The sequence below is a fragment of the Oncorhynchus gorbuscha genome, linkage group LG16, assembly GCF_021184085.1.
Source record: "Oncorhynchus gorbuscha isolate QuinsamMale2020 ecotype Even-year linkage group LG16, OgorEven_v1.0, whole genome shotgun sequence".
In the NCBI taxonomy this organism is placed as follows: Eukaryota; Metazoa; Chordata; class Actinopteri; order Salmoniformes; family Salmonidae; genus Oncorhynchus; species Oncorhynchus gorbuscha.
The window spans coordinates 40,536,009-40,563,028 of NC_060188.1; the positions used below are offsets into that span (position 1 = coordinate 40,536,009).

General features: G+C 42.8%; 1 protein-coding gene across 3 annotated transcripts in view; it reads left to right on the forward strand.

The window, feature by feature from the left end:
* The window catches only part of LOC123998756 (glucocorticoid receptor-like), a 97,388-nt gene that overhangs the window by 56,141 nt on the left and 14,227 nt on the right, over positions 1–27,020 (forward strand). For all 3 annotated transcript variants that reach the window (XM_046303880.1, XM_046303881.1, XM_046303879.1), the window contains 2 exons: positions 7,752–7,918; positions 12,887–12,913. In XM_046303880.1, coding sequence (XP_046159836.1) covers positions 7,752–7,918; positions 12,887–12,913 — 194 coding nt within the window. The remainder of the gene's footprint in view (positions 1–7,751; positions 7,919–12,886; positions 12,914–27,020) is intronic.

Sequence of the window (27,020 nt, forward strand, 5' to 3'; positions counted from 1 at the left end):
AGGGAAGAGCTCTGTTGAAAAACCATTGTTTTCAGCCTGTTGTATTATGGATCTTTTTTCCAGATCACTGAAATACAGTGGGATCCGAAATGTTTATAAAGATTTGAGGCATAACCGTGTTCATAACCGTGTTCAATTTTCACCCTTACCTTTTTTGAGAAAATACATGTTGTTAAAATGTCTTTCTCTGAGCAATTGTGTTAGTAAAAAATAATATAGTTTCCCAATATTTTGGAGCAAGCAATGTAGCTCAGTATTTGAATTATTTGGAGAAAGGATGAGAGTACCCACCAGGTGCACTTTGACAGCCTCACTATGAATACCTGCTAAACTTCAGGAGGACTAGCAAAGTCTCATTTGACATGCTCAATACATTTGTGACACACAACCTGGATTCAGTCTTATGTAGCAACATTTGACATTGTGTTTTTTACATTGGATAAAAGTAGTCTCAGCTGCAAAATGGTATATCATACACTGCATTTTTGAGGAACAATGGGAAAGTAATTCTGCTTTGAAAGTTGATTAACTTGTAAATTCAAATTGCCTTTTTGAATGGTTTTTGTATCTAGTGAAGAGCTCTTCTTTGTCTACACCATTCAGCATAGTTCACACCTGCTTAAGCTTTAGCCACACCCATCTCGTTTTGCTCTTGGAGCGTTCAGAGCGCACACGTGACACTCTGGGCAATCATTTTTTCACCTCTGGATGACATGAAAACAGCCTAACCAGCTTTACACTTGTGTGTATAAGGTAGTAGTTTTGGAATTGTTAGGTTAGATTACTCGTTGGTTATTACTGCATGGTCGGAACTAGAAGCACAAGCATTTCGCTACATTCGCATTAATATCTGCTAACCACGTGTATGTGACAAATACATTTGATTTGATTTGCTTGCAACAATTTCATTACACTTTTTTGCCAATGTTTACTGACCCCGGCCATATTTAACGGGTGTCGTACACTTTATCTTAAGACATGTAGCTAGCTAGGTAAACAAGGAACATAGCTTGGTAAATAATGTGTAAGATCACACAGGTAACGTTAGCTAACGAGCCAGCCAGCTAATGTTAGCTAGTTAAACAACAATGAACATAGTGCCAAATCATGTCGTTACTACCCTGCATGAATCTGCTGGGAACTAACCAACCAGGTTCAATGTTAGCTAACATTAGGCTCTAACTAGCAAAGCAAACGGTTCTGGGATACGAATCATAACGTCATGCACTTAACGTTAACTAGGGAGCCAGCCAACTAGCATTAGCTAGCTAGCTAACTGTACACTATAGCTTGAAATGAAACCACTTTCTGTCAAAATTAGAAATGTGTAATATCTGAAAGTAGCTAGCTAGTCTATCTTATACATCATGCATGATGGACACATCTTTGTCATGGATGCCATGCCACGGTTGCCCTTTAGTTTGAAGATGTCATCTAGAGACAGGTGTTTTCTCCATCTCTTTAGTTATCGTACTCTAATTCCACTGATTTCAAAACTCGACCCTCGAGAAAGTGGAGAGCAACACTTATGCAGTTCCACTCCACAATATATTTTTTTAAAGCCGCGTTCGACAGGATTACCAACAGACTGACCAGCTCAAATAGACAGAAGCCTTCTATATGGCAGACCAATCCGAACTCCTCTCTCGGCAAGTCCAGCCCACTCATTACCTCAGCCAATCATGGCTAGTGGGAAGGTTGCTCACTTTTTGTGTGGCTTAACCAACAAGGCTCGTAATTTAACAATTGTATTCCTATTTCCAGATGGCATATAAGTTTGTTATTAAGGCACATGAAAGTTCACATGTTCCAGAAGACATTTCTACATTTTGATAAAATAAAACGTTAATGGCTCTCCTGTGAAGTCGTGACTTGTAACATACGCCTAGTTTCTTGAAACGAGTCACATTTAGTCAGATAGAATGTGACCACATTCCACACACTCTCCCCTTATGTTTTTGGACACATACTCCCTTAAACTCTGGGTAGCCTGGCGCTAGGCTACCTTAACACGGCCAATGTGGTTTGATTTAGTAAATAAAAAAATCTGGCCAAAAAGCTGTGTCCTGCTCCTACCCCTACTTTTCCTAAATATTTGTATTTTACGCTGCTTATTTGTAAGAATTTAGAAATCACAAACCGAAAAGTATTTAGAGCCCGTTTACCTGTTTTTATTTATTTATATATATATATATTTCATTCTAATTAGGCCTAGCTGAATGATCAGGAGGGTGAAGAGGTTGATTTTTATTTATTTAGAAAGAAGAGATTAAAAATAGATTTTTTGTTATGCCTATATATCAGCAGCAAATAATTTGACTATGTGCATTGGGCATAGATACAATTCTCTTTTACGTTTTACTCTGTAAAAACAAGCTATTGTGAGACTGTTTCTACTATAACTCTATTACTAATCAAATGTATTCTGTAGCTCAGTTGGTAGAGCATGGCGCTTGTAACGCCAGAGTAGTGGGTTCGATCCCCGGGACCACCCATACGTAGAATGTATGCACACATGACCGTAAGTCGCTTTGGATAAAAGCGTCTGCTAAATGGCATATATTATTATTATATTATTCTAATGGGAATGAAAACATGCTACGTGTTGCAGTAGGCTTTAAGAATAACACAAAACATATCATTGACTCTATCCAGTGAACCAAACAATACCAGCCCACTGAATGACAAATGGATAGAATGGGCGGTAATTGTGCAAGTTACTTCACAATCAAATTTAAATTAGGCTTAACGGAATGATGAGGGTGCAGAGGTTGATTTTAATTTCGAACATTTAGAACAACAGTAGTGTAATTATGAGTTTGTGTTATGCCTATTTATCATGTTAATAATTGGATAGTGCACCTCACCTTGCTGGTTGATACCATTCTCTTAAATGTTACTTTCTATGAATTAATTGTTACAAAACTATTTTATTTACTGTAACTATATTACGAATCAAATGTATTGTAAGGGAAAGAACATGCTGCTGTGTTGCAGTAGGCTTTTAGAATAATGCAAAACGTATTCTTGACTCTATCAAATTGAATGAGTAGGAAACAAATGATGCCAGTCAGCCTGCACAGCTGGCCCATAGAAACTACACCTTAACTATACCAAAACTAATTTCACAAATAAGTTTGTCAATTTAATCTCGTCTATCTGATGAGTGACAATAGTAGGCCTATCAGTTGTCAAATTGTACATGAAGAGAAGGCCGCGTCTTGTAATTGACAGATGCAGGGAAAGGAGCGTCACTTTATCCAATCCTCCTTCAGTCACATGCAGGTAAAACATTTAGATATTTGTATAGTATTAGAAAGGGCATATACTGAAGTTTATATGACACCTTTGTCAAATAATTCTCAAAATTCAAGAGCTGCAGCTCTATTTCCAAAATTGCACTTCTTCCAAGAATATCCGTGCTGTCCATGCATTCAGCATATGACCACTCACACGGCAGCATTGCTCTGGCTACTAAAGCAAAAACTACTACCATAATAAAGGTCAAATAAAAATATGCTATTCTGTCGTCAATGGATGAATGTGCTATACAAACGAGATAGAAACAGATAATGGTGCATGTGACTTCAATGAACTGAATGATTGAATTTAGAACAATAATGTAATGATAATGAAGAATTGTGGGCATTGTGTGCAGTCTAATTTATTTTATTATGAAAGGCTGGAAATGTATTAACAGTTGAAGTCGGAAGTTCACATACAGTTAGGTTGGAGTCGTTAACTAGTTTTTCAACCTCTACACAAATTTCTTGTAAACAAACTATAGTTTTGGCAAGTCGGTTAGGACATCTACTTTGTGCCTGACACAAGTAATTTTTCCAACAATTGTTTACAGACAAATTATTTAACTTATAATTCACTGTATCACAATTCCATTGGGTCAGAAGTTTACATACACTAAGTTGACTGTGCCTTTTAAACAGCTTGGAAAATGTCAGAAAATTATGTCATGGCTTTAGAAGCTTCTGATAGACTCAAATGATGTCAATTAGCCTATTGGAGGTTTACTTGTGGATGTATTTCAAGGCCTTCCTTCAAACTCAGTGCTTCTTTGCTTGACATCATGGGAAAGTCTAAAGAAATCAGCCAAGACCTCAGAAAAAAATTGTAGACTTCCACAAGTCTTGTTCATCCTTGGGAGCAATTTCCAAACGCCTGAAGGTACCATGTTCATCTGTACAAACAATATTACGTCAGTCTAAACATCATGTGACCACGCGGTCATCATAATACTGCTCAGGAAGGAGACGCGTTCTGTCTCTTAGAGATGAACGTACTTTGGTGCGAAAAGTCCAAATCAATCCCAGAACAAGAGCAAAGGACCTTGTGAAGATGCTGGAGGAAACCGGTACAAAAGTATTGGGACACATGGGGACAAAGATATTGTACTTTTTGGAGAAATATCCTCTGGTCTGATGAAACAAAAATATAACTGTTCGGCCATAATGACCATTATGTTTGGAGGAAAAAGGAGGAGGCTTGCAAGCCGAAGAACACCATCCCAACCGTGAAGCACAGGGGTGGCCGCATCATGTTGTGGGGGTGTTTTGCTGCAGGATTGTCTGGTGCACTTCACAAAATAAATGGCATCATGAGGTAGGAAAATTGTGGATATATTGATGCAACATCTCAAGACAGGAAGTTATTGCTTGGTCGTAAATGGGTCTTCCAAATGGACAATGACCCCAAGCATACTTCCAAAGTTGTGGCAAAATGGCTTAAGGACAACAAACTCAAGGTATTGGAGTGGCCATCACAACGCCCTGACCTCAATCCCATGTAAAATGTGTGGGCAGAACTGAAAAAGCGTGTGCGAGCAAGGAGGCCTACAAACTTGACTCAGTTACACCAGCTCTTTCAGCAGGAGTTTTCCAAACTGTATCCAACTTATTGCGGGAAGCTTGTGGAAGGCTACCCAAAACGTTTGACCCAAGTAAACAATTTAAAGGCAAGGCAACCAATTACTAATTGAGTGTATGTAAACTTCTGACCCACTGGGAATGTGATGAAAGAAATAAAAGCTGAAATAAATAATTCTCTCTACTATTATTCTGACATTTCAGAATCTTAAAATAAAGTGGTGATCCTAACTGATTTAACTTGTTATGGCTGCAATCCCCCTATCGGGATAAGTGTCATCAACATCCGCTGAATATAATAGAGCTACATTCAATAATAATATATAATAATATATAATAATAATATATGCCAACATCCGACTTACAGTCAATATAATGGGTGGTCCCGGGAGAGCGTTACAAGCGCCATGCTCTACCAACTGAGCTACACAGGACCACAATAAATATTACTACAATCCCAAGTGCAATATAGGAAAACACAGTTTAGCCTTTTGTTAGTCCACCTGTCGTGTCAGGTCTTGAAATTATGCTTTACAGCAAAAGCAATCCAAGCGTTTGTGTAAGTTTATCGATCGCACGACAAAACATTAAGTACACTTAGCATCAGGAAGCTTGGTCACGAAAATCAGAAAATCAATCAAATTAATCGTTTACCTTTGATGATCTTCGGATGTTTTCACTCACGAGACTCCCAGTTACACAACAAATGTTCCTTTTTGTTCCATAAAGATGATTTTTATGTCCAAAATAACGCGACAAACAAACGGATGTATGTTCAGAAATCCACAGGGGAGAGCGGTCACGGCAACGCAGACAAAAATTCCAAATAGTTTGTCCACAGAAACAATGGAGGGGAAAACAATGGCTGTCCAAACTCTGTTGCGTGAGCAAAACTCATGTGACCCACTTGACGCGATGTTATCGTTCTGGCTAATTTTTTCAAAATAAAAGCCTGAAACTATGTTTGAAGACTGTTGACACCTTGAGGAAGTGATAGGAAAAGGAATCTGGTTCATATCCCTTTAAATGCAGCAACGGGAGGCTATGGAACATGGAGTTTTCAAAATAGAAGCCACTTCCTGTTTAGATTTTTCTCAGGGTTTCGCCTGCAAATATCAGATCTGATATACTCACAGACAGTTTTGGAAACTTTAGAGTGTTTTCTATCCAATACTAATAATAATATGCATACATTAGCATCTGAGACTGAGGAGCTGGCCGTTTTCTATGGGCACCTTTTCATCCAAGCTACTCAATACTGCCCCTGCAGCCATATGAAGTTGATTTAAGATGGGGAATTTTTAATTGGATTAAATGTCATGAATTGTGAAATACTGAGTTTAAATGTATTTGGCTAAGGTGTATGTAAACTTTCGACTTCAACTGTATGTCAACTGTATGTCACCACCATATGTAATGCGTAATTGCAAAAAAAAAAGAGTAGTTAAAGACCTATAGAAAAGGCTGAGTAGAGAAATGAATGCAATTGAAAGAACCAGAATAGTTTATTTTCTACTTTTGTTTTTTGTCAGCTTCATGTATTTTCACTTTATAGCCTATAGCCTGAAAGTTATAGCCTTATTGCTGTATTGGCCTACGAGTTCCTGAAAAACTGCCCGACTCCCAAACCTGTTCACTCTACTACCTTTCACTCTGCTACCGGAGCATCGTCCCTCTTACCAACAGGCTCCGAATGCACTGTATACACCCACACTACACTGTCACGCCCACACAAAACCATCACACATTCACATACGCATGTGCGAGTGTACACACGCACACGCACACACACACACAACACAAACACACGTACGTACACACACACACTTTTGCAGTCATCATTTGCTGCTGCTACTCTGTTCTTTATTTGACTTGTATTATTATCTATCTAAATGCCTAGTCACTTTAGCCTGCCTTTATGTAGATATCTACCTCAAATATCTTGTACCTCTGCACATTGAGCCCTGTATATAGCTCCATCCTTGTGTATTTTAATGTATTCCTCTTGTCAGTTACAATTAAATGATTTGTTATTTTTAAACTCTGCATTGTTGGGAAAGGTTCATAAGCAAGCATTTCACTGTAAAATCTACACTAGTTGTATTCGGTACATGTGATAAAAAAAAAATGATTGGATTTGTTTTTGCAGAGACATTTAATAATCTCTCAGAAGTTACCTAAAAGTTACTCTGCACGGATCCGTTTTTTTGGAGATGCACCCGCCCCTCACCGACCAAACTGATAATTAACTGAATTATTGTAAACAAATACCTGTTTGCATTTTTGCAGGCTGTGTATCCATCTACCAGGTTGTTGTCATCCTTGTCCACAATGACTCCAAACTGTTATGTTCGCCATTTTCGCATGAGCTAGGAGTCAGGGAAAACAAACTTGGCGACATATTGTCACATTGCAGAGGAGAACAAAGCTCTTCCATGTGCAGCAACGAATTATGAATGTTCTAGCACCACACAAATAGGCTACTAATGGACAGTTCCCTGCTCCACTCTCTCGCTGTGTGGCTGGTAGCCTAGGGTAGGTCTGCCTCACCGCTCACATAGCCTAATGGAATTTCCAACACAATTCAACATAAGAAGCTCCTGGCTAAAAAAAAAATGTTTTGAAACGTTTTGACCCGCAATATAATTGTTCTGAACAGCAATAATGTTTTCATACCACCCGACAGATGATTTTTTGGGGAGGTTCAACTGCGGTCAACTGACCCGAGGCAAGACTCTAGCCTTAAGCTGTCTGGATCAGAGCGATATTCATCTGTGATAAAAGCAAAATAAATGCTGTTGAAAAATGTATAAATACATTTGGAATTAATGTGATATATTGACCTCTGTGTTGTGTTTGTTGTGTTTACAGTCCCACGGCCAGACCCGAGGCCAGCAGCTCCACATCTTCAGCCCCTGCCAAGCACAGCGGTCCAACCCATAAGATCTGCCTGGTGTGTTCTGACGAGGCTTCTGGCTGCCACTATGGAGTCCTCACCTGCGGAAGCTGCAAGGTCTTCTTCAAGAGGGCCGTTGAAGGTTGGTGACATAATAAACACTCACGCACACAACTCCATTCATGCACAGTCCTACCCTTCGTTGACCTACTATAGTAGAACATACATAAAGGTGAATCTATCGTGGTGAAATGTATATTGAGTTCTGCAGTAGTACACTTATATATCCTGTCGTTGACACAACATGTGGACACTCTTAAGTGTTTCCTTACCTATAGGATAGCCTAGATACTAGAACAAAAGCATACCACTTGGTTCTTTATTCAAAATTAATTTGAGTATAATATTTTATTGAACAAATGTCCTTACATTTTTTTAAGATTAGGAGGAGAAACATTTTAGGTTCACACAATAATCAGAAAAGGTTGCCTTTAGTATTACACCAGCTAGGAGTAGGCAAGTGTCTCATGGTGTTCCATAAGGCTGTGGTGTCTGTGTTGCTATTTTTGTGTCCTACCCATAATGTTCATATATTGTGCATTCGGAAAGTATTCAAACCTGATTGAGGGATTCGGTTAAATGCGGATGACACATTTCAGTTGGATGCATTCATTTGTCCAACTGACTAGGTATCCCCCTTTCCCTTCCCTTGACCTTTTCCACATTTAGTTACATTGCAGCCTTATTCTAAAATGGATTCAATTGTTTTTTTCCTCATCAATCTTCAAACAATACCCCATAATGACAAAGCAAAAACAGTTTTGTAGAAATGTTTGCTAATTTATTAATAATGTCAAACTGAAATACCTTATTTACTTAAGTATTCAGTCCCTTTGCTATGAGACTCGGTGCATCCTGTTTCCATTGATCATCCTTGATATATTCCTACAACTTGATTGGAGTCCACCTGTGGTAAATTAAATTGATCTCAGTGCCAGAGGCGTCACTGCCTCTGACAACCATCTCTGCAGCACTCCACCAGTGGCCAGACGGAAGTCACTCCTCGGGAAAAGGCAAATGACCACCCTGCTTGGAGTTTGCCAAAAGGTACCTAAAAGATACTCAGACCATGAGAAACAAGATTCTCTGGTCTGATGAAACCAGGATTGAACTCTTTGGCCTGAATGCCAAGCGTCACGTCTGGAAGAAACCTGGAACCATCCCTACAGTGAAGCATGGTGGTGGCAGCATATTGCTGTAGTGGTGTTTTTCAGTTGCAGGGACTGGGAGACTAGTCAGAATTGAGCGGAAATATGAACAGAGCAAAGTAGAGAGATCCTTGATGAAAACGTGCTCCTGAGCGCTCAGGACCTCAGTCTGGGGCAAAGTTCACCTTCCAACGGGACAACAACCTTAAGCACACATCCAAGACAACGCAAGATTGGCTTCGGGACAATTCTCTGAATGTCCTTAAGTGGCCCAGCCAGAGCCTGTACTTGAACCCCATCTAACATCTCTGGAGAGACTTGAAAATAGCTGTGCAGCAACGATCCCCATCCAACCTGACAGATCTTAAGAGGATATGCAGAGATGAATAGGAGAAACTCTCCAAATACTGGTGTGCCAAGCATGTAGTGTCATACCCAAGAAGACTCAAGGCTGTAATTGCTGCCAAACTGGCTTCAACAAAGTACTGAGTAAAGGGTCTGAATACTTAAGTAAATGTGACATTTCTTATTTTTTATACATTTGCAAAAATGTCATTATGGGGTATTGTGTGTAGATTGATGAGAATTATATATATTTTTTTAATAAGGCAGTAACATAACAACGTGGTAAAAGTCAAGGGGTCTGAATTCTACCTGAATGCACTGTATGCAACACTAGAATAGATTGTTTGTGTCCTGTACCTCAGAACAGCCTGTCCAAACTACTGTTGGTCATTAGAATTACATGATCTGCTTACTTGTTCCATATGCGAGAGATGCTGTGGCGTTGTGTGTCTTGCTTTACATCTTCAAGGGGTTATCTTGACATGATCTTGAGTTTGTATTTTGCATAATTACTGTTTTAGAAAAAAAAGGTCTTTACATTAGTTTAAAAAGACTATAGGAGTGAGTGAAGTGTGGCTGTTGCGGCACATGGAGCTAGATGATAAGGACGTGTGCTTTGCAGGAGGTGAACACACACAATGCTGCTCCCGCGCTGTGTTTTTTTTGTTTATATAGCTTAGGCACTTCCTGCCAAACTAAGCATTTCCCCTCAAGGAAGTTGCCTTGTCATTCAGACCAGTGTCTGGAGTTAGTAGGACTCTTACATGCTGACCACACCGCTCGCTTCGCGTTCTTTCGCGTTCCTACACATACATGTTATTCAATCATTGCACCCACGCTGCTCACGCGCGTCAACAAGTGTCTACGTAGCCAGGCGCTAAAATAGAACTTGGTTATATTTGTGACTTTTACGTGCTGCAAGTCCCGCCTCTCCCATCTCCACATTGGTTTTTAGGAGCATATACTCATGGGCCATCTCCTCATTGGTTTTTAGGAACATATACCCACGTGGATGATTGAAAAATGAACTGAGGTCCACATTCCAGTCCAGTTGTTAGTGGTAATGCACCTTAAAGTTGGTTGACAACTGCCATATAAAGTCTGAAGAAGAAGCCTGAAGGAGGAGCGATTACTACAAAACTAACTTTTGCCCTTTTATCTGTGGATTAATTGTCAGAATAGAGGACCTTGTGCATTTCAGGTAAAATAAAAACCCAATGTTATATTCCAGGACAAATTAGCTAGCAACAGCAAGCTAGCTAGCTAAATTGCAATAAATGTTTAATGCTTTTCAACCTGTCCCAATTGAATATAGTTGGTTTAGAATTCGTTTTGATATTTCAACATTCGTGTCCTGATCGCGGCTGGTGTGGGTGTACAAAATCACAATGTGCGCGAGCGGTCTTGTCAGCATGTTAGGCTATGGGACATGTCTAGTCAATCCTTGTTTTTTATAGTAGTCTGAAAAAATTCATTGGCTATTTTCATAGCCATCGCTATCTACTAAAAAATTCTAACCACTGAAAAATTTGATCAACTGTTAAGGGGTAATCGAGTGAAACTGTAAATACGTGTGTTTGTATCCTATTGTATAACAGTTTATTTTATTTTTTTATGTACCGTAATTTCCGGACTATAAACCGCTACTTTATTCCCACGCTTTGAACCTTGCGGTTTATACAATGACTCTGCAAATTTATGGATTTTTCCCGCTTTCACAAGATTCATGCCGCCAAAAAACTGAGCGCGCTCAAACTTCCCATCATTCTGATTACGGTAGTAATTTTGTCACCCTCATCATGGCAAAGACATGGAGAAATGCATATAATGCAGCTTTCAAGTTGAAGGCGATCGATCTGGCTGTTGGAAAAGGAAATAGAGCTGCTGCACGGGAGCTTGGCCTTAATGAGTCGATAAGACGTTGGAAACAGCAGCGTGAGGAACTGACTCAGTGCAAAAAGACAACAAAAGCTTTCAGAGGGAAGAAAAGCAGATGGCCCAAAGTATTTGCAGCCACTCGACATCAGTGTAAATCGTGCATTTAAGGTGGTGCTCCGTGTTCAGTGGGAGGCTTGGATGACAAGTGGGGAGAAATCCTTCACTAAAACGGGCCGCATGCGAAGAGCAACCAATGGTCAAGTCTGCCAGTGGGTCCTGACAGCGTGGAGCATTGTCAAAAAATCCACTATCATCAACGTGTTTCGAAAAGCTGGACTGCTACGTGTTGAAGGGGCAGCATGAGCTCAGCGGGGTATTTGCCTCTGGATGAAAGTGACGAGAGCAACAATGAAAACGATCCAACATCAGATGAAGCAATTCTGAGGCTATTCAACTCCGACACCAAAGGAGATTGCTTCAGTGGTTTCAGTGCACAGGAGGAGGAAGATAGTGACCAATGACTTTCTTGGTAGGCTACCCTTTAATTTTTATTACAAGCCGTGTTTCGTTAAAGCCTATTTATTTTTGTTACAAGCCGTGTTTAGTTTAAAGGCTGTGTAAAGTTAATTTGTTTCAATGTATCGGTAGGCACCTGCGGCTTATAGACATGTGCGGCTTATTTATGTACAAAATACATATTTTTTTATAATTCAGTGGGTGCGGTTTATATTCAGGTGCGCTTAATAGTCCAGAAATTACGGTATCTTAAAGTTGCAATATGCATATATCGCTCTGCCATTTCGTGGTTGCTAAAATTCTAATAGTTTGCCTAAATTCAGTTTGTGACAAAACAAGCAAGTATGGTGCAAGTGTGGAAAGTCATTGTACCATGAAAACCACATAAATAATTTTTTAATAAACTAAAATGTATTTGTTAGCCATCGCTCTCTACTAAAAAAGAAGCTGGTGTACAAATCCAAAAGTAAAAGACACAAAAACGAAACTTAAGAACGGGAAGCATAGAAATGGAGCACACAGAACCGATCTACCGCTGCTTAGTGACACATCTATAACTAAACATTTCTGTGAATTTGATCAGGTCGCTCAGAAAGTTACATATTGCAGCTTTAAAGTAGCCCACATTGTTATTCCAAGCTCACTACCACAGTCACTACCAATGTACCAGTCACTACAATCCCCTTTGAAGTCCATTGAACTGTTCTGAATATTTGAAGTGGGCAGCAATGCTATTGTTACCCCTATTGTCATTGTTCATGGCCATCTGAATATTTGTATTTATGTTACTGTAGGTGTATTTACACTATAGTTTAACAACCATTTCATTCCCATGAAAGTGCATACGTGTGAGTGTGTTAATTGTATTCAAAATAATTTAAATGACTATCCATTTGTCAAATTAAAACCTTGAGTTTAAATATAAATATCAGATAGTGAAATTCAATATTTGAGCATGATTTATTTTTATTTCAAGGATAATCTCAACATATTGTATACATTATTCAACTTAACGTTTACTGGTGTAAATGACCAAGTGAAAAATATATTTACCATTTGTAAAAATGCATTTGTAATACTTAGGTGTACTTTAAGCAATAAGATGTTATATCTGTTATTTGTCTTTCTTCCCCCATTCTATGGTTGATGTCGCTATGGTGAAGGATGGAGAGCACGACAAAACACCGATGGTAAGTAAAACCCACCTTTAATAATGCTTCTACTTTATTAATGTCCCTCGGATCACTGTACTGGACATTTGATTTGACCTGATATGCAATATTAAACACCAACAGTCTCTCCTGTGCCCTCCTTTGCATGAATTTGTGATTTGATCATTCATCATCTAATTTGGCTTTAAATCCCGTTTTAATTCCTGCTTGGAATATGGGTCTATTATCACTTCGCTAGGAGAGTTCATTAAGAAATGTATTTATGCACAAAACCCAAAAGTGTTATAACTGCAATGATTCTAATGATTTGTGTGCACTTGATCAAGTAAATTTAAAAATGCACTTCACATTATTTGCTTTTACTGGATAATGTCTTTGTGAATGTGTTAGTAGCAACGGTCATCAAAATTGTTAAAAGGTTTTGGAAACAATTGTAATAAATGCCACAGTTGGACAATGGATTACTTTTTATAATCCATCAGCTATTAACTAAATTATAGCACATAAAACATTTGCCTGGCTATCTACTCCGATTTCAGAGCACTCTCGCCTGAGTGTGCCAGATCGCAGAATAACTGACGGATTTACGAACACTCAACAACCCATTGAATATGGCCGGTGTCAGTAAACATTGACAAAAGAAGCGTGAATAAATTGTTGCCAGTAACATAGTTGCAGTCACCAATGCTCTGGATAACATAAAAACAGCCTTACCAGCTCTGCTAGGGTGAGTGAGCTGTTCTCTCATATGTCTGGAAGTACTGTAGCTAGCAAGCTAGACAATGTTAGCCAGTTAGCTTGGGAGCTTGACTGCTGTTGTTAGATCAGAAGGCTCGGATCAACCCTACTCCACGGCCAGAGCATCCAGTATGAACGCTCCGAGAGCGAAACGCTCTGAAACGCTCTGAATTTGACGAACGCCCAGGTTGCACTCTGGCACTCCAGATTGAATTTACAAATGCACCCGTAGTATAAACCAGCCTTTAGACTTTGGTTGTTTAGTACATGGCCTCACATGTGAATGCTTATAGAGATGGGTGGGGCTAAGGCTTAAGAGGGTTTGAACAATGCTGAATGGGTATAGACAAAGAGCTAGGTTTACAGTAGGTTTACCAAAACATTTTCTCAAAAGTGAGGTTACAAGCTTATCAACTTTCAAAGCAGAAATACTTTCTGATCATCTGGACCAGTCCAGTGACTGCTGTGAAAGGACAGCTGACAACATAGGAAAGTCTGTGTGACAGCTTGGAGAGACAGCTGACCGGAGGGAATAGACCCCACTGGGTCTGTCATGGGCTAGCTACCCATGTTGGCAGTCTCCAACGCTGTTTCAGTATGTTGGAGACACCCGCTAAGTGCTACTGAAAGTCAACGAAGGAACATACCCCTAGAGCCTGCGAGAGCTGGGGCGCAAGATGGCTCAATGACTGATCACACGGTTACGGACCCAGGAACGGAAACGACTACGAGTAGGAACACAGCACATGAGACAACCATAACAGCAGCAGGACACACACTTCAGGTGTGCAGCTGTGGTTGGGAGAGAGTAACATCGGCAAGGGGGTTAAGGATCCATCAAGGGAGGAAAAGGTGCTTGGGAGAGCAGAGACAGGGACCTCGCATTGACCAGTACTTCTTACGAAGCAGCCAGTCAAATCAGTCGAATGAAGCACAGCGACGGGACGCAAACCAAAGTTCGCAGAGCATCAGCACCCCTGTAACTGAGGAGGATAACACAAGCACAGAAATGCCGGTGGATGAACTCACCCAACCACAGAGACCTCTAAAAGAGGAAAAGATCAAAGGGCACAGACCGAGTGTGAAGTGGCCCAAAGCCGTTGAAAAGAGAGAGTGGGAAACAATCAACAACGACCTGACAAATATCTTGGAACAAAAGGTAGGAACAGCAGAGAAAAAGCTTGAAAGGATGGGAGACATTATCTACCACTACGGAGAAGAGCGCTTTGGAGTAAACGAAAGGAGAAGTGGCAAGACACCTCCCGCGCCAGCCAAATCTAGGAGACAGCAGGAGATCGAGATACTTGTCAGAGAGAGAAGGCAGCTGAGGAAGCAGTGGAAGAAGGCCTCTGATGCAGAGAGAGAAGGTCTCATGCTACTCCAAGCAGACATTAAATGTCGGCTGGCAACCTTGCGAAGAGCGGAAAACTTAAGGAAACTTCGTAGGAAGAAGGAACACTCAAGAACACGGTTCTATAAAAAACCCTTTAAGTTTGTCAAAGAGCAAGAGCGGCCTCGGCTCCTGGGCCTAATGGAGTACCATACAAGCTCTACAAGAACGCCCCGGATGTTCTACGCTTTCTTTGGAGGCTCATGAGGATAGTGTGGCAGAAGGAAATAATACCAAAGGCATGGCGAAGGGCTGGTGGTGTGCTAATCCCGAAAGAGAAGGATGCGACAGACATCAGTCAATTCCGACCAATCTCCCTTCTCAACGTCGAAGGGAAGATCTTTTTCAGTATAATAGCACAGAGGCTGTCCACTTATCTGGAAAGGAACAAGTACATTGATACATCTGTACAGAAAGCAGGCATTCCTGGTTTCTCTGGTTGCCTGGAACATACTAGTATGATTTGGCACCAGATCCAAACAGCTAAGAAGGACAAGAGAGACCTCTATGTCATCTTCCTTGACTTGGCCAATGCCTTTGGCTCAGTTCCCCATGAACTCCTCTGGGAATCCTTCAACATTTTCCACGTACCAGAACCCATCACTACACTGGTAAAGGCCTATTTCCAAGACCTGCAATTGTGTTTCACAACACCTGACTTCACAACAACATGGCAGCACTTGGAAGTAGGCATAATGGCAGGCTGTACAATTTCTCCTCTGGCCTTCACTGTGGCCATGGAAGTCATCATCAGGGCATCGAGATGGGTGGTCGGCGGTGAGAGAACTAAGGAAGGGCTCCGTCTCCCACCTATCCGAGCATACATGGATGACATGACTACACTGACCACCACTGCAGCATGCACCAGGCGGCTACTTGCAAAACTGCAGGATAACATCAAGTGGGCACGGATGAAAATCAAGCCAAGCAAATCTCGAAGCATCTCCATAGTCAAGTGACAGCTTAAAGATGTGAGGTTCTGCATTGGAGATGACCCGATACCAACGGTGTCTGAGCAACCCATCAAGAGCCTGGGTAGATGGTACAACGAAAGCCTCCGGGATAAAGATCAAGTGCAGCAAGTAAGGCAGGACATCGCCGACGGTCTTGAGAACATCAACAAGACCCTACTGCCTGGGAGGGTCAAGCTTTGGTGCCTACAGTTTGGACTTCTCCCCCGGGTAATGTGGCCACTCACCGTCTATGAGGTCCCAATAACAACAGTGGAGAAGATGGAGCGAACCATTACCTCATACGTGAAGAAATGGCTGGGTGTCCCACGATGCCTGAGTAACATCGGCCTCTATGGCAAAGGGGTCCTTGAACTACCTCTTACAAGTCTAACGGAGGAGTACAAGTGCTCTAAAGTAAGACTTCAGATGACATTGAAGGACTCCAAAGACCAGACCATTAGCAAGGCTGCACCTCCCCTACAAACTGGACGGAAATGGACATCATCCAAGGCTGTGCAGCAAGCAACATCAGCCCTGAGACACCAAGACATTGTGGGGAATATCCAGCATGGAAGAGGAGGCTTTGGCCTGGCAGCAAGCAAACCAACGTTCCATAAGGCAACAACATCTGAACGCAGGAAGCTGGTGGTCGAGGAGGTGCGCAGACAGGAGGAGACTGCAAGAAGTGCAAAGGCAGTCTCTTTTGCTAAAAAAGGGCAATGGACGCGGTGGGAAGGCCTGGAGAGGAGAAAGATCAACTGGAGTGAGCTTTGGCAAATGGAGGCAAGCAACATCAGCTTCATCATAAGAGCTGTTTATGAAGTGCTTCCATCACCAAAAAATCTACATCAATGGTATGGCGAGGACTCGACCTGCCCCCTCTGCCCAGCTCCAGCGACTCTCGGGCATATAATGGCAGGTTGCAAGACCAGCCTCTTACAAGGCCGCTACACCTGGAGGCACAATCAGGTCCTAAAGAGCCTGGCTGCAGCACTTGAGACCAAGAGGAGTGCAACCAATTCATTACCTCCAAAAACAAGCAATCCCGTCAAAACAACAACATTCATCTGGGAGGGACAGAAAAGGCCCAAGTATCCTCCTACAAAGCCAGAAACTGGACACCTAGCCATGGCCCGGGACTGGAAGATGCTTGTCGATATTGGCCAGCAACTCATTTTTCCACCTGAGATTGCTTCTACCAACCTTAGGCCAGACATGGTACTCTGGTCCCCTTCACGAAAGGCTGTGTACATCATAGAGCTCACAGTCCCGTGGGAAAACTCTGTTGAAGAGGCCTACGAGCGTAAGAAACTGCGTTACACAGAGTTGGCAGCAGACGCAACTCAGCGTGGCTGGAATGCAAAAGTCTGGCCAGTTGAAGTGGGATGCAGAGGATTCGTGGCTTCTTCCATCATCAGGTTGCTGAAAGAACTTGGAATCCATGGACAGGCTCTGCGGCAGACCGTCAGAGCAGTTTCTCAAGCAGCTGAAAGAGGCAGCCAGTGGATCTGGATCAAACGGAAGGACCCTTGCTGGGTTATAACTTCATGACCCCCCACCCCCACCTGAGAACCCAATTCAGATCCCTCCAACTTGAGGAGTGCATATGAGGTATGCGGTCAGCTGTATGGCTGGCTCAGGGAAGAGGACGCCCCTGCCTTGCATAGTCCCGTGGGACATCTTAATTGGTCATGGGACACAAGCTAAGGCTTGATCACCCTTTAGCTGGCCACCTTTGATGCGGGTGTTTAGTGATTAAAGGCCGAAACACCCACTGATTCGAAGGCACACTACTGAGGATGTGTCCCAAAAATTGACATCTTACCCCAGTCTAAGAAATAAACCTCCCCTGCCACTCTGTCAACATCACGGCAAATCTCATGCGAGTTCATTCCATCTATTGGCACAATGGACAGTTTTTAACATCTTGTCCCGTGTTTTATGATTCTTCTTCCCATTGTTCCTGAACTGTAGTGTATGATATACAATTTTCTAGCTGCTCTGAGTCACTACTTTTTATCCAATGTAAAAAGAAAAACACAATCTCAAATTTTGCCACAGGTCTGCATCCACAGAACAGGGGTGCATCCACCAAACACTTGCTCTGTCTAACCTACATGCACTCACCTGCGCTGTCTAGACTGCCTCATTCATGACTGTTGTTGTTATGTTCTCTTGAGTATTAACTATCTGAGTGCTAGCTAGCCTGCTAGCCCCCGAATAGCAACACTGCAGAAACTATTACACTCAACGGAACGACTTGATTAGTGTAGTGTCAACAACGCACCCACTGCCAGCTGGCCTACTTCAGCAGTACTGTATCATTTTAATCATTTTAGTCAATAAGATTCTTGCTACGTAGCTTAACTTTCTGAACATTCGAGACGTGTAGTCCACTTGTCATTCCAATCTCCTTTGCATTAGCGTAGCCTTTTCTGTAGCCTGTCAACTATGTGTCTGTTTATCCCTGTTCTCTCCTCTCTGCACAGACCATACAAACGCTCCTCACCGCGTGGCCGCGGCCACCCTACTCTGGTGGTCCCAGCGCGCACGACCCACGTGGAGTTCCAGGTCTCCGGTAGCCTCTGGAACTGCCAATCTGCGGTCAACAAGGCAGAGTTCATCTCAGCCTATGCCTCCCTCCAGTCCCTCGACTTCTTGGCACTGACGGAAACATGGATCACCACAGACAACACTGCTACTCCTACTGCTCTCTCTTCGTCCGCCCACGTGTTCTCGCACACCCCGAGAGCGTCTGGTCTCTGGTCATCTCTCCCAAGTGGTCATTCTCTCTTTCTCCCCTTACCCATCTGTCTATCGCCTCCTTTGAATTCCATGCTGTCACAGTTACTAGCCCTTTCAAGCTTAACATCCTTATCATTTATCGCCCTCCAGGTTCCCTCGGAGAGTTCATCAATGAGCTTGATGCCTTGATAAGCTCCTTTCCTGAGGACGGCTCACCTCTCACAGTTCTGGGCGACTTTAACCTCCCCCGTCTACCTTTGACTCTTTCCTCTCTGCCTCCTTCTTTCCACTCCTCTCCTCTTTTGACCTCACCCTCTCACCTTCCCCCCTACTCACAAGGCAGGCAATACGCTCGACCTCATCTTTACTAGATGCTGTTCTTCCACTAACCTCATTGCAACTCCCCTCCAAGTCTCCGACCACTGCCTTGTATCCTTTTCCCTCTCGCTCTCATCCAACACCTCCCACACTGCCCCTACTCGGATGGTATCGCGCCGTCCCAACCTTCGCTCTCTCTCCCCCGCTACTCTCTCCTCTTCCATCCTATCATCTCTTCCCTCCGCTCAAACCTTCTCCCACCTATCTCCTGATTCTGCCTCCTCAACCCTCCTCTCCTCCCTCTCTGCATCCCTTGACTCTCTATGTCCCCTATCCTCCAGGCCGGCTCGGTCCTCCCCTCCCGCTCCGTGGCTCGATGACTCATTGCGAGCTCACAGAACAGGGCTCCGGGCAGCCGAGCGGAAATGGAGGAAAACTTCGCCTCCCTGCGGACCTGGCATCCTTTCACTCCCTCCTCTCTACATTTTCCTCCTCTGTCTCTGCTGCTAAAGCCACTTTCTACCACGCTAAATTCCAAGCATCTGCCTCTAACCCTAGGAAGCTCTTTGCCACCTTCTCCTCCCTCCTGAATCCTCCGCCCCCCCCCTCCTCCCTCTCTGCAGATGACTTCGTCAACCATTTTGAAAAGAAGGTGACGACATCCGATCCTCGTTTGCTAAGTCAAACGACACCGCTGGTTCTGCTCACACTGCCCTACCCTGTGCTCTGACCTCTTTCTCCCTCTCTCTCCAGATGAAATCTCGCGTCTTGTGACGGCCGGCCGCCCAACAACCTGCCCGCTTGACCCTATCCCCCTCTCTTCTCCAGACCATTTCCGGAGACCTTCTCCCTTACCTCACCTCGCTCATCAACTCATCCCTGACCGTTGGCTACGTCCCTTCCGTCTTCAAGAGAGCGAGAGTTGCACCCCTTCTGAAAAAACCTACACTCGATCCCTCCGATGTCAACAATTACAGACCAGTATCCCTTCTTTCTTTTCTCTCCAAAACTCTTGAACGTGCCGTCCTTGGCCAGCTCTCCCGCTATCTCTCTCTGAATGACCTTCTTGATCCAAATCAGTCAGGTTTCAAGACTAGTCATTCAACTGAGACTGCTCTCCTCTGTATCACGGAGGCGCTCCGCACTGCTAAAGCTAACTCTCTCTCCTCTGCTCTCATCCTTCTAGATCTATCGGCTGCCTTCGATACTGTGAACCATCAGATCCTCCTCTCCACCCTCTCCGAGTTGGGCATCTCCGGCGCGGCCCATGCTTGGATTGCGTCCTACCTGACAGGTCGCTCCTACCAGGTGGCGTGGCGAGAATCTGTCTCCTCACCACGCGCTCTCACCACTGGTGTCCCCAGGGCTCTGTTCTTGGCCCTCTCCTATTCTCGCTATACACCAAGTCACTTGGCTCTGTCATAACCTCACATGGTCTCTCTTATCATTGCTATGCAGACGACACACAATTAATCTTCTCCTTTCCCCCTTCTGACCAGGTGGCGAATCGCATCTCTGCATGTCTGGCAGACATATCAGTGTGGATGACGGATCACCACCTCAAGCTGAACCTCGGCAAGACGGAGCTGCTCTTCCTCCCGGGGAAGGACTGCCCGTTCCATGATCTCGCCATCACGGTTGACAACTCCATTGTGTCCTCCTCCCAGAGCGCCAAGAACCTTGGCGTGATCCTGGACAACACCCTGTCGTTCTCAACTAACATCAAGGCGGTGGCCCGTTCCTGTAGGTTCATGCTCTACAACATCCGCAGAGTACGACCCTGCCTCACACAGGAAGCGGCGCAGGTCCTAATCCAGGCACTTGTCATCTCCCGTCTGGATTACTGCAACTCGCTGTTGGCTGGGCTCCCTGCCTGTGCCATTAAACCCCTTCAACTCATCCAGAACGCCGCAGCCCGTCTGGTGTTCAACCTTCCCAAGTTCTCTCACGTCACCCCACTCCTCCGTTCTCTCCACTGGCTTCCAGTTGAAGCTCGCATCCGCTACAAGACCATGGTGCTTGCCTACGGAGCTGTGAAGCGGCACCTCAGTACCTCCAGGCTCTGATCAGGCCCTACACCCAAAAAGGGCACTGCGTTCATCCACCTCTGGCCTGCTCGCCTCCCTACCACTGAGGAAGTACAGCTCCCGCTCAGCCCAGTCAAAACTGTTCGCTGCCCTGGCCCCCAATGGTGGAACAAACTCCCTCACGACGCCAGGACAGCGGAGTCAATCACCACCTTCCGGAGACACCTGAAACCCCACCTCTTTAAGGAATACCTAGGATAGGTTAAGTAATCCCTCTCACCCCACCCCCCTAAGTTTTAGATGCACTATTGTTAAGTGACTGTCCCACTGGATGTCATAAGGTGAATGCACCAATTTGTAAGTCGCTCTGGATAAGAGCGTCTGCTAAATGACTTAAATGTAAAATGTAAATGTATAATTCAACAAGTGTGTCAATAGCAGGATACCCTCTAATTAAAAATTAACACGCTTGGCTCTAGAGTACACCTATCCAAACATACTTTACATTGTTTGCGAAACCAGACACACAATGCATTCGGAAAGTATTTGAACCCGTTGACTTAATACACGTTTTGTTGCGTTACAGCCTTATTCTAAAATGGATTAAATTGTTCATTATCCTCATCAATCTACACACAATACCCCATAATGACGAAGCAAAAACAACTTTTTAGACATTTTTGCAAATGTATTAAAAATAAAAAAACTATCACATTTACTTAATTACTCAGACCCTTTACTCATTACTTTGATGAAGTACCTTTGGCAGCGATTAGACCCTCGAGTCTTATTGGGTATGATACCAAAAGCTTGGCACACCTGCATTTGTGGAGTTGCTCCCATTCTTCTCTGCAGATCCTCTCAAGCTCTGTCAGATTGGATGGGGAGTGTTGCTGCACAGCTATTTTCAGACCTCTCCATGTTAGAAGGGGTTCAAGTCCTGGCTTTGGCTGGGCAACTCAAGGACATTCAGAGACTTGTCCCAAAGCCAATCCTGTGTTGTCTTGGCTGTGTGCTTAAGGTCGTTGTCCTGTTGGAAGGTGAACCTTCACCCCAGTCCTGAGCGCTCTCTGGTAGGTTTTCATCAAGGATCTCTCTGTACTTTGCTCTGTTCATCTTTCTCTTAATCCTGACTAGTCTACCAGTCCCTACCGCTGAAAAACATCTCCACGGCATTATGTTGCCACAACCATGCTTCACTGTAGGGATGGTGCCAGGTTTCCTCCAGACGTGACGCTTGGCATTCAGGCCAAAGAGTTTCATCTTGGTTTCATCAGACCAGAGAAGCTTGTTTCTCATGGTCTGAGAGTCCTTTAGGTGCCTTTTGGATAACTCCAAGTGGGCTGTCATGTACCTTTTTTGAGGAGTGGCTTCTGTCTGGTCACTCTACCATAAAGGCCTGGTTTGGTTGAGTGCTGCAGAGATAGTTGTCCTTTTGGAAGGTTCTCCCATCTCCCCAGAGAAACTCTGGAGCGCTGTCAGAGTGACTATCGGGTTATTGGTCACGTCCCTGACTAAGGCCCTTCTCCCCCGATTGCTCAGTTTGGCCAGGCGGGCAGCTCTAGGAACTGTCTTGGTCTTTCCAAACTTCTTCCATTTAAAAATGATGGGGGCCACTGTGTTCTTGGGGACCTTCAATGCTGTAGACATTTCTTTGGTACCCTTCCTCAGATCTGTGCCTTGACACAATCCAGTCTCTGTGCTCTACGGACAACTCCTTCAACCAAATGGCTTGGTTTTTGCTGTGACATGCACTGTCAACTTTATATAGACAGGTGTGTGCCCTTCCAAATCATGTCCAATCAATTGAATTTACCACTGGTGGACTCAAACCAAGTTGTAGAAACATCAAGGATGATCAATGGAAACATGCTGGACCTGAGCTCAATTTCGAGGCTCATAGCATATGGTCTGAAGACTTATGTAAATAAGGTATTTCTGTTTTTATTTGTATAAATTAGAAAACATTTCTAGAAACCTGTTTTTTTGTGTAGGTTGATGAGGATTTGTATTTTTTATTTAATCTGATTTAGAATAAGGTTGTCAGGTAAGAAAATGTGGGAAAAGTTGAGGGATCTGAATACTTTTCGAATGCACTGTATCACTATAATTCGAGTGTCCATTTTCAGAAGTTGTTTTCATTTCCACGCATCTAATTTATAAACATTTCAACTGTATTAAATTATTACTTTTTTCAGTTCCACAAAAAATAAACTTCTTGCGACTAGCAAACCCGTATCCGGGAGCGTAATCATATCCTCAAACGCATTAGCATAACGCAACTTTTCCTATTCATGAAAATCGCAAATGAAATGAAATAAATATATTCAAACACACGCTTAGCCTTTTGTTAACAACACTGTCATCTCAGATTTTCAAAATATGCGTTACAGCCAACGCTAGACAAGCATTTGTGTAAGTTTATCATGGCATAATGCTATGCTAGGCTCTGCTGGCAGCAGGCAACATTTTCACGAAAATAAGAAAAGCAACCAAATGAAATCATTTACCTTTGAAGAACTTCAGATGCTTTCACTCAGGAGACACCCAGTCAGATAGCAAATGTTCTTTTTTCCAAAAATAATATTTTTGTAGGCGAAAAAGCTCCCGCTTGTTCATCCTGCTTGGCTGAGAAATCGACCAAAAAATACTTCAACTATAACGCCAAACTTTTTTCAGAATTTGCTCCATAATATCGACAGAAACACGGCAAACGTTGTTTAGGATCCATCCTCAAGGTGTTTTTTACATATGTATTCGATAATATATCCGTTGAGGCAATTGGTTTTTCATAAGCGTTTGGAAAAATGGTTACCTCAGAATTTTACGCAATATTTTCTCCGGGAGACACCATGTGACCACTCGCTATATATGGCCCCTTACAGCCATTCTCCAATGGAAATGCCTAAAAAGACGTCACAATGCTGTAGACACCTTGGGGAATGCGTGGAAAACGTAAGCTCATTCGTAGCTCATTCACAGCCGTATAAGGAGTCATTGGCATGAGGCGGTTTCAAAAAATGCGCCACTTCCTGAATGGATTTATATCTGGGTTTCGCCTGTAACATCAGTTCTGTGGCACTCACAGACAATATCTTTGCAGTTTTGGAAACGTCAGTGTTTTCTTTCCAAAGCTGTCAATTATATGCATAGTCAAGCATCTTTTCATGACAAAATATCTTGTTTAAAACGGGAACGTTTTTCATCCAAAAATTAAAATAGCGCCCTATATACAAGAGGCAACCATCAAAATAAGGTTGTTTTTCTTACCTTTCTTGTGACGTAAGTGTGTTATTAGTGAAAATACAATATATATTTTTTAAGGTCAATCATACCAACAAGTGCCTTCAGAAAGTATACTTACCCCTTTGACTTATTCCACATTTTGTTGTTACAGCCTGAATTGAAAATGTATTAAATATTATTTTTTCACACCCATCTTCACACAATACCCCATAATGACCAATCAAAAACATGTTTTTAGAAATGTTAGCACATTTATTGAAATACAGAAGTACATTTATGTAAGTATTCACACCCCTGAGTCAATACATGTTCGAATCAACTTTGGCAGTGATTACAGCTGTGAGTCTCTAAGCTTTGCACACCTGGATTTGACAATATTTGCATTATTTTTTAGTTCTTCAAGCTATGTCAAGTTGGTTGTTGATCATTGCTAGACAGCCAAGCCTTGCCAAGACAATGGTCAAAATGGTAACTAGGCCTCTCAGGAACATCCAGTGGCATCTTGGTAATCAACTACAGTGTATATTTGGCCTTGTGTTTAGGTTATTGTCCTGCTGAAGATTCATTTATTTCCCAGTGTCTGAACTGAACCAGGTTTTCCTCTAGGATTTTGCCTGTGCTTAGCTCTATTCTATACCATCTTAACCGCTGTGAAATATATTTTCCATAACCATCTTAGACTTGCTTTGAATAAAAATGGCAGAACTATACCTCACTTTCTATGTGAATTTGGTCAGTTCTCCAAAATATTACATATTGCAGCTTTAGTCACCATTGGCCTCATGGTGAAATCCCTGAGCGGTTTCCTTCGTCTCCGGCAAATCAGTTTGTAAGGACGCATGTATATTTGTAGTGACTGCGTGTAAAGTGTAATTAATAACTTAATTAATAACACCATGCTCAAAGGGATATCAAAGGGATATTCCATGTCTTTCTTTTTTTTACCCATCTACCAATAGGTTCCCTTTGCTAGTCACTGAAAAACCTCCCTGGTCTTTGTGGTTTAATCTGTCTTTAAAATTCACTGCTCGACTGAGAATTGTATGTGTGGGGAAATGGTAGCAAGATTATGTTATAATACTTTAATTGCATCATGGTTGTTTTATTCAACATAATACAATATTCTTAACTATTGTGTGTGTGTGTGTGTGTGTGTGTGTGTGTGTGTGTGTGTGTGTGTGTGTGTGTGTGTGTGTGTGTGTGTGTGTGTGTGTGTGTGTGTGTGTGTGTGTGTGTGTGTGTGTGTGTGTGTGTGTGTGTGTGTTCTACTGAGGATGGGCCTCTGGGAGATAACACTGACAGGAGATTTGCCATGTCTTTTGGGTGATAAAACCTAATGAGCAATCCAGAGCATGAGTTAATGTTTCTGTTCTATACCGTACCAGGGAGAGATGGCTCCAGTTTGGAGTCGGAGGGACAGACACTGGTCTCTATACAATGAAAACTGTTGACACAGCAGATACTGTCTGCTATGTATAATAGGTATCTTTCATACAAATCTTAACCTTGTGACCCATTCTATATATCTGTTGTTCGTCATGTAGGTTGAAAGAGGTGTAATCTTGGCTATAAAAGACCGTTGTACTTTTGTCTCGCCGCTCTCAACAGATCATCAGAAACGGTGATTTGTCGACCAGCCATCGCTATTGCAAAGCTCTCACTATTAAAGATTTAGTTTAAGTATAACTCTTATGTGACTTCTTAAGAAATGTTTGACTCATGAACTTATTTAGGCTTGCCATAACAAAGGGGTTGAAAACATATTGACTCATTTCAGCCTTTCATTTTTATTCATTAGTACAAAGATGGAAAAACATAATTCAACGTTGACGTTATGGGGGTTTAATCCTTTTTAAATTCAGGCTTTAACACAACAATATGTGGAAAGAGTCGAGGGGTGTGAATACTTTCTGACGGTAAGGCATAGCATGATATTGTGTATAAACGCACCCCTGGGATTCTCGCAGCAGCAGCTCTCTTACTAACAGGACACCTAAGTAATGTTTGGATGGAAATTGCTTCCAACAAGAGTTCCCGTCCCTCTTCCATCTCCCACTATTTCCATTCATCCTGATCATGTTCTTAGTAGGACTGGAGGTAGCTTGGCAAACAGGGCTAGCCTCGCACCTCCAGCCAAGTCGTCTTCACTAGCCTATAGTATGACGAAGGGATTAGAGAGCGGATGCTTCTGGGATTCAGCTGGCACTGTTTGTTTAGTTTATGGGTGGATTGTTTGCACTGCTGTTTGCAATGGCTGCTGTTCCCATGGCTGCAGTTGTCACTAGTTACCACAGCCACAAATGGCTTAACCCCGCCTATTTCTCTTCTTAAAGGTAGACTCGGCAAAATGACGTTGCCACGGGCAGCACTGGAGATATTTGAGAAGAGCGAGATTCAACACTTATTTTTTATATTATTTTATTTATATCCGAAACATACAATATACTTGCAGTGAGGGCGCTCAACAACTACATCATACCAGTTATTCAACAGATTCCCATTCAGAGCGACACACAGAAGCAATGGTCAATGGACAGATCTACCACCAGGACAAAAACGTGAACCCGAACCCTCCAAGATCCCCCCCACTGTTCTCCAATAGCTGTCCCTCAACCATTCGAGACCCCTCCCACAGTCGTCCCTCCAAGAATAAAAATAAAAAATACAATTAATTCCATTCCCCACCCCAAAGAACCCCCCCAATGCAC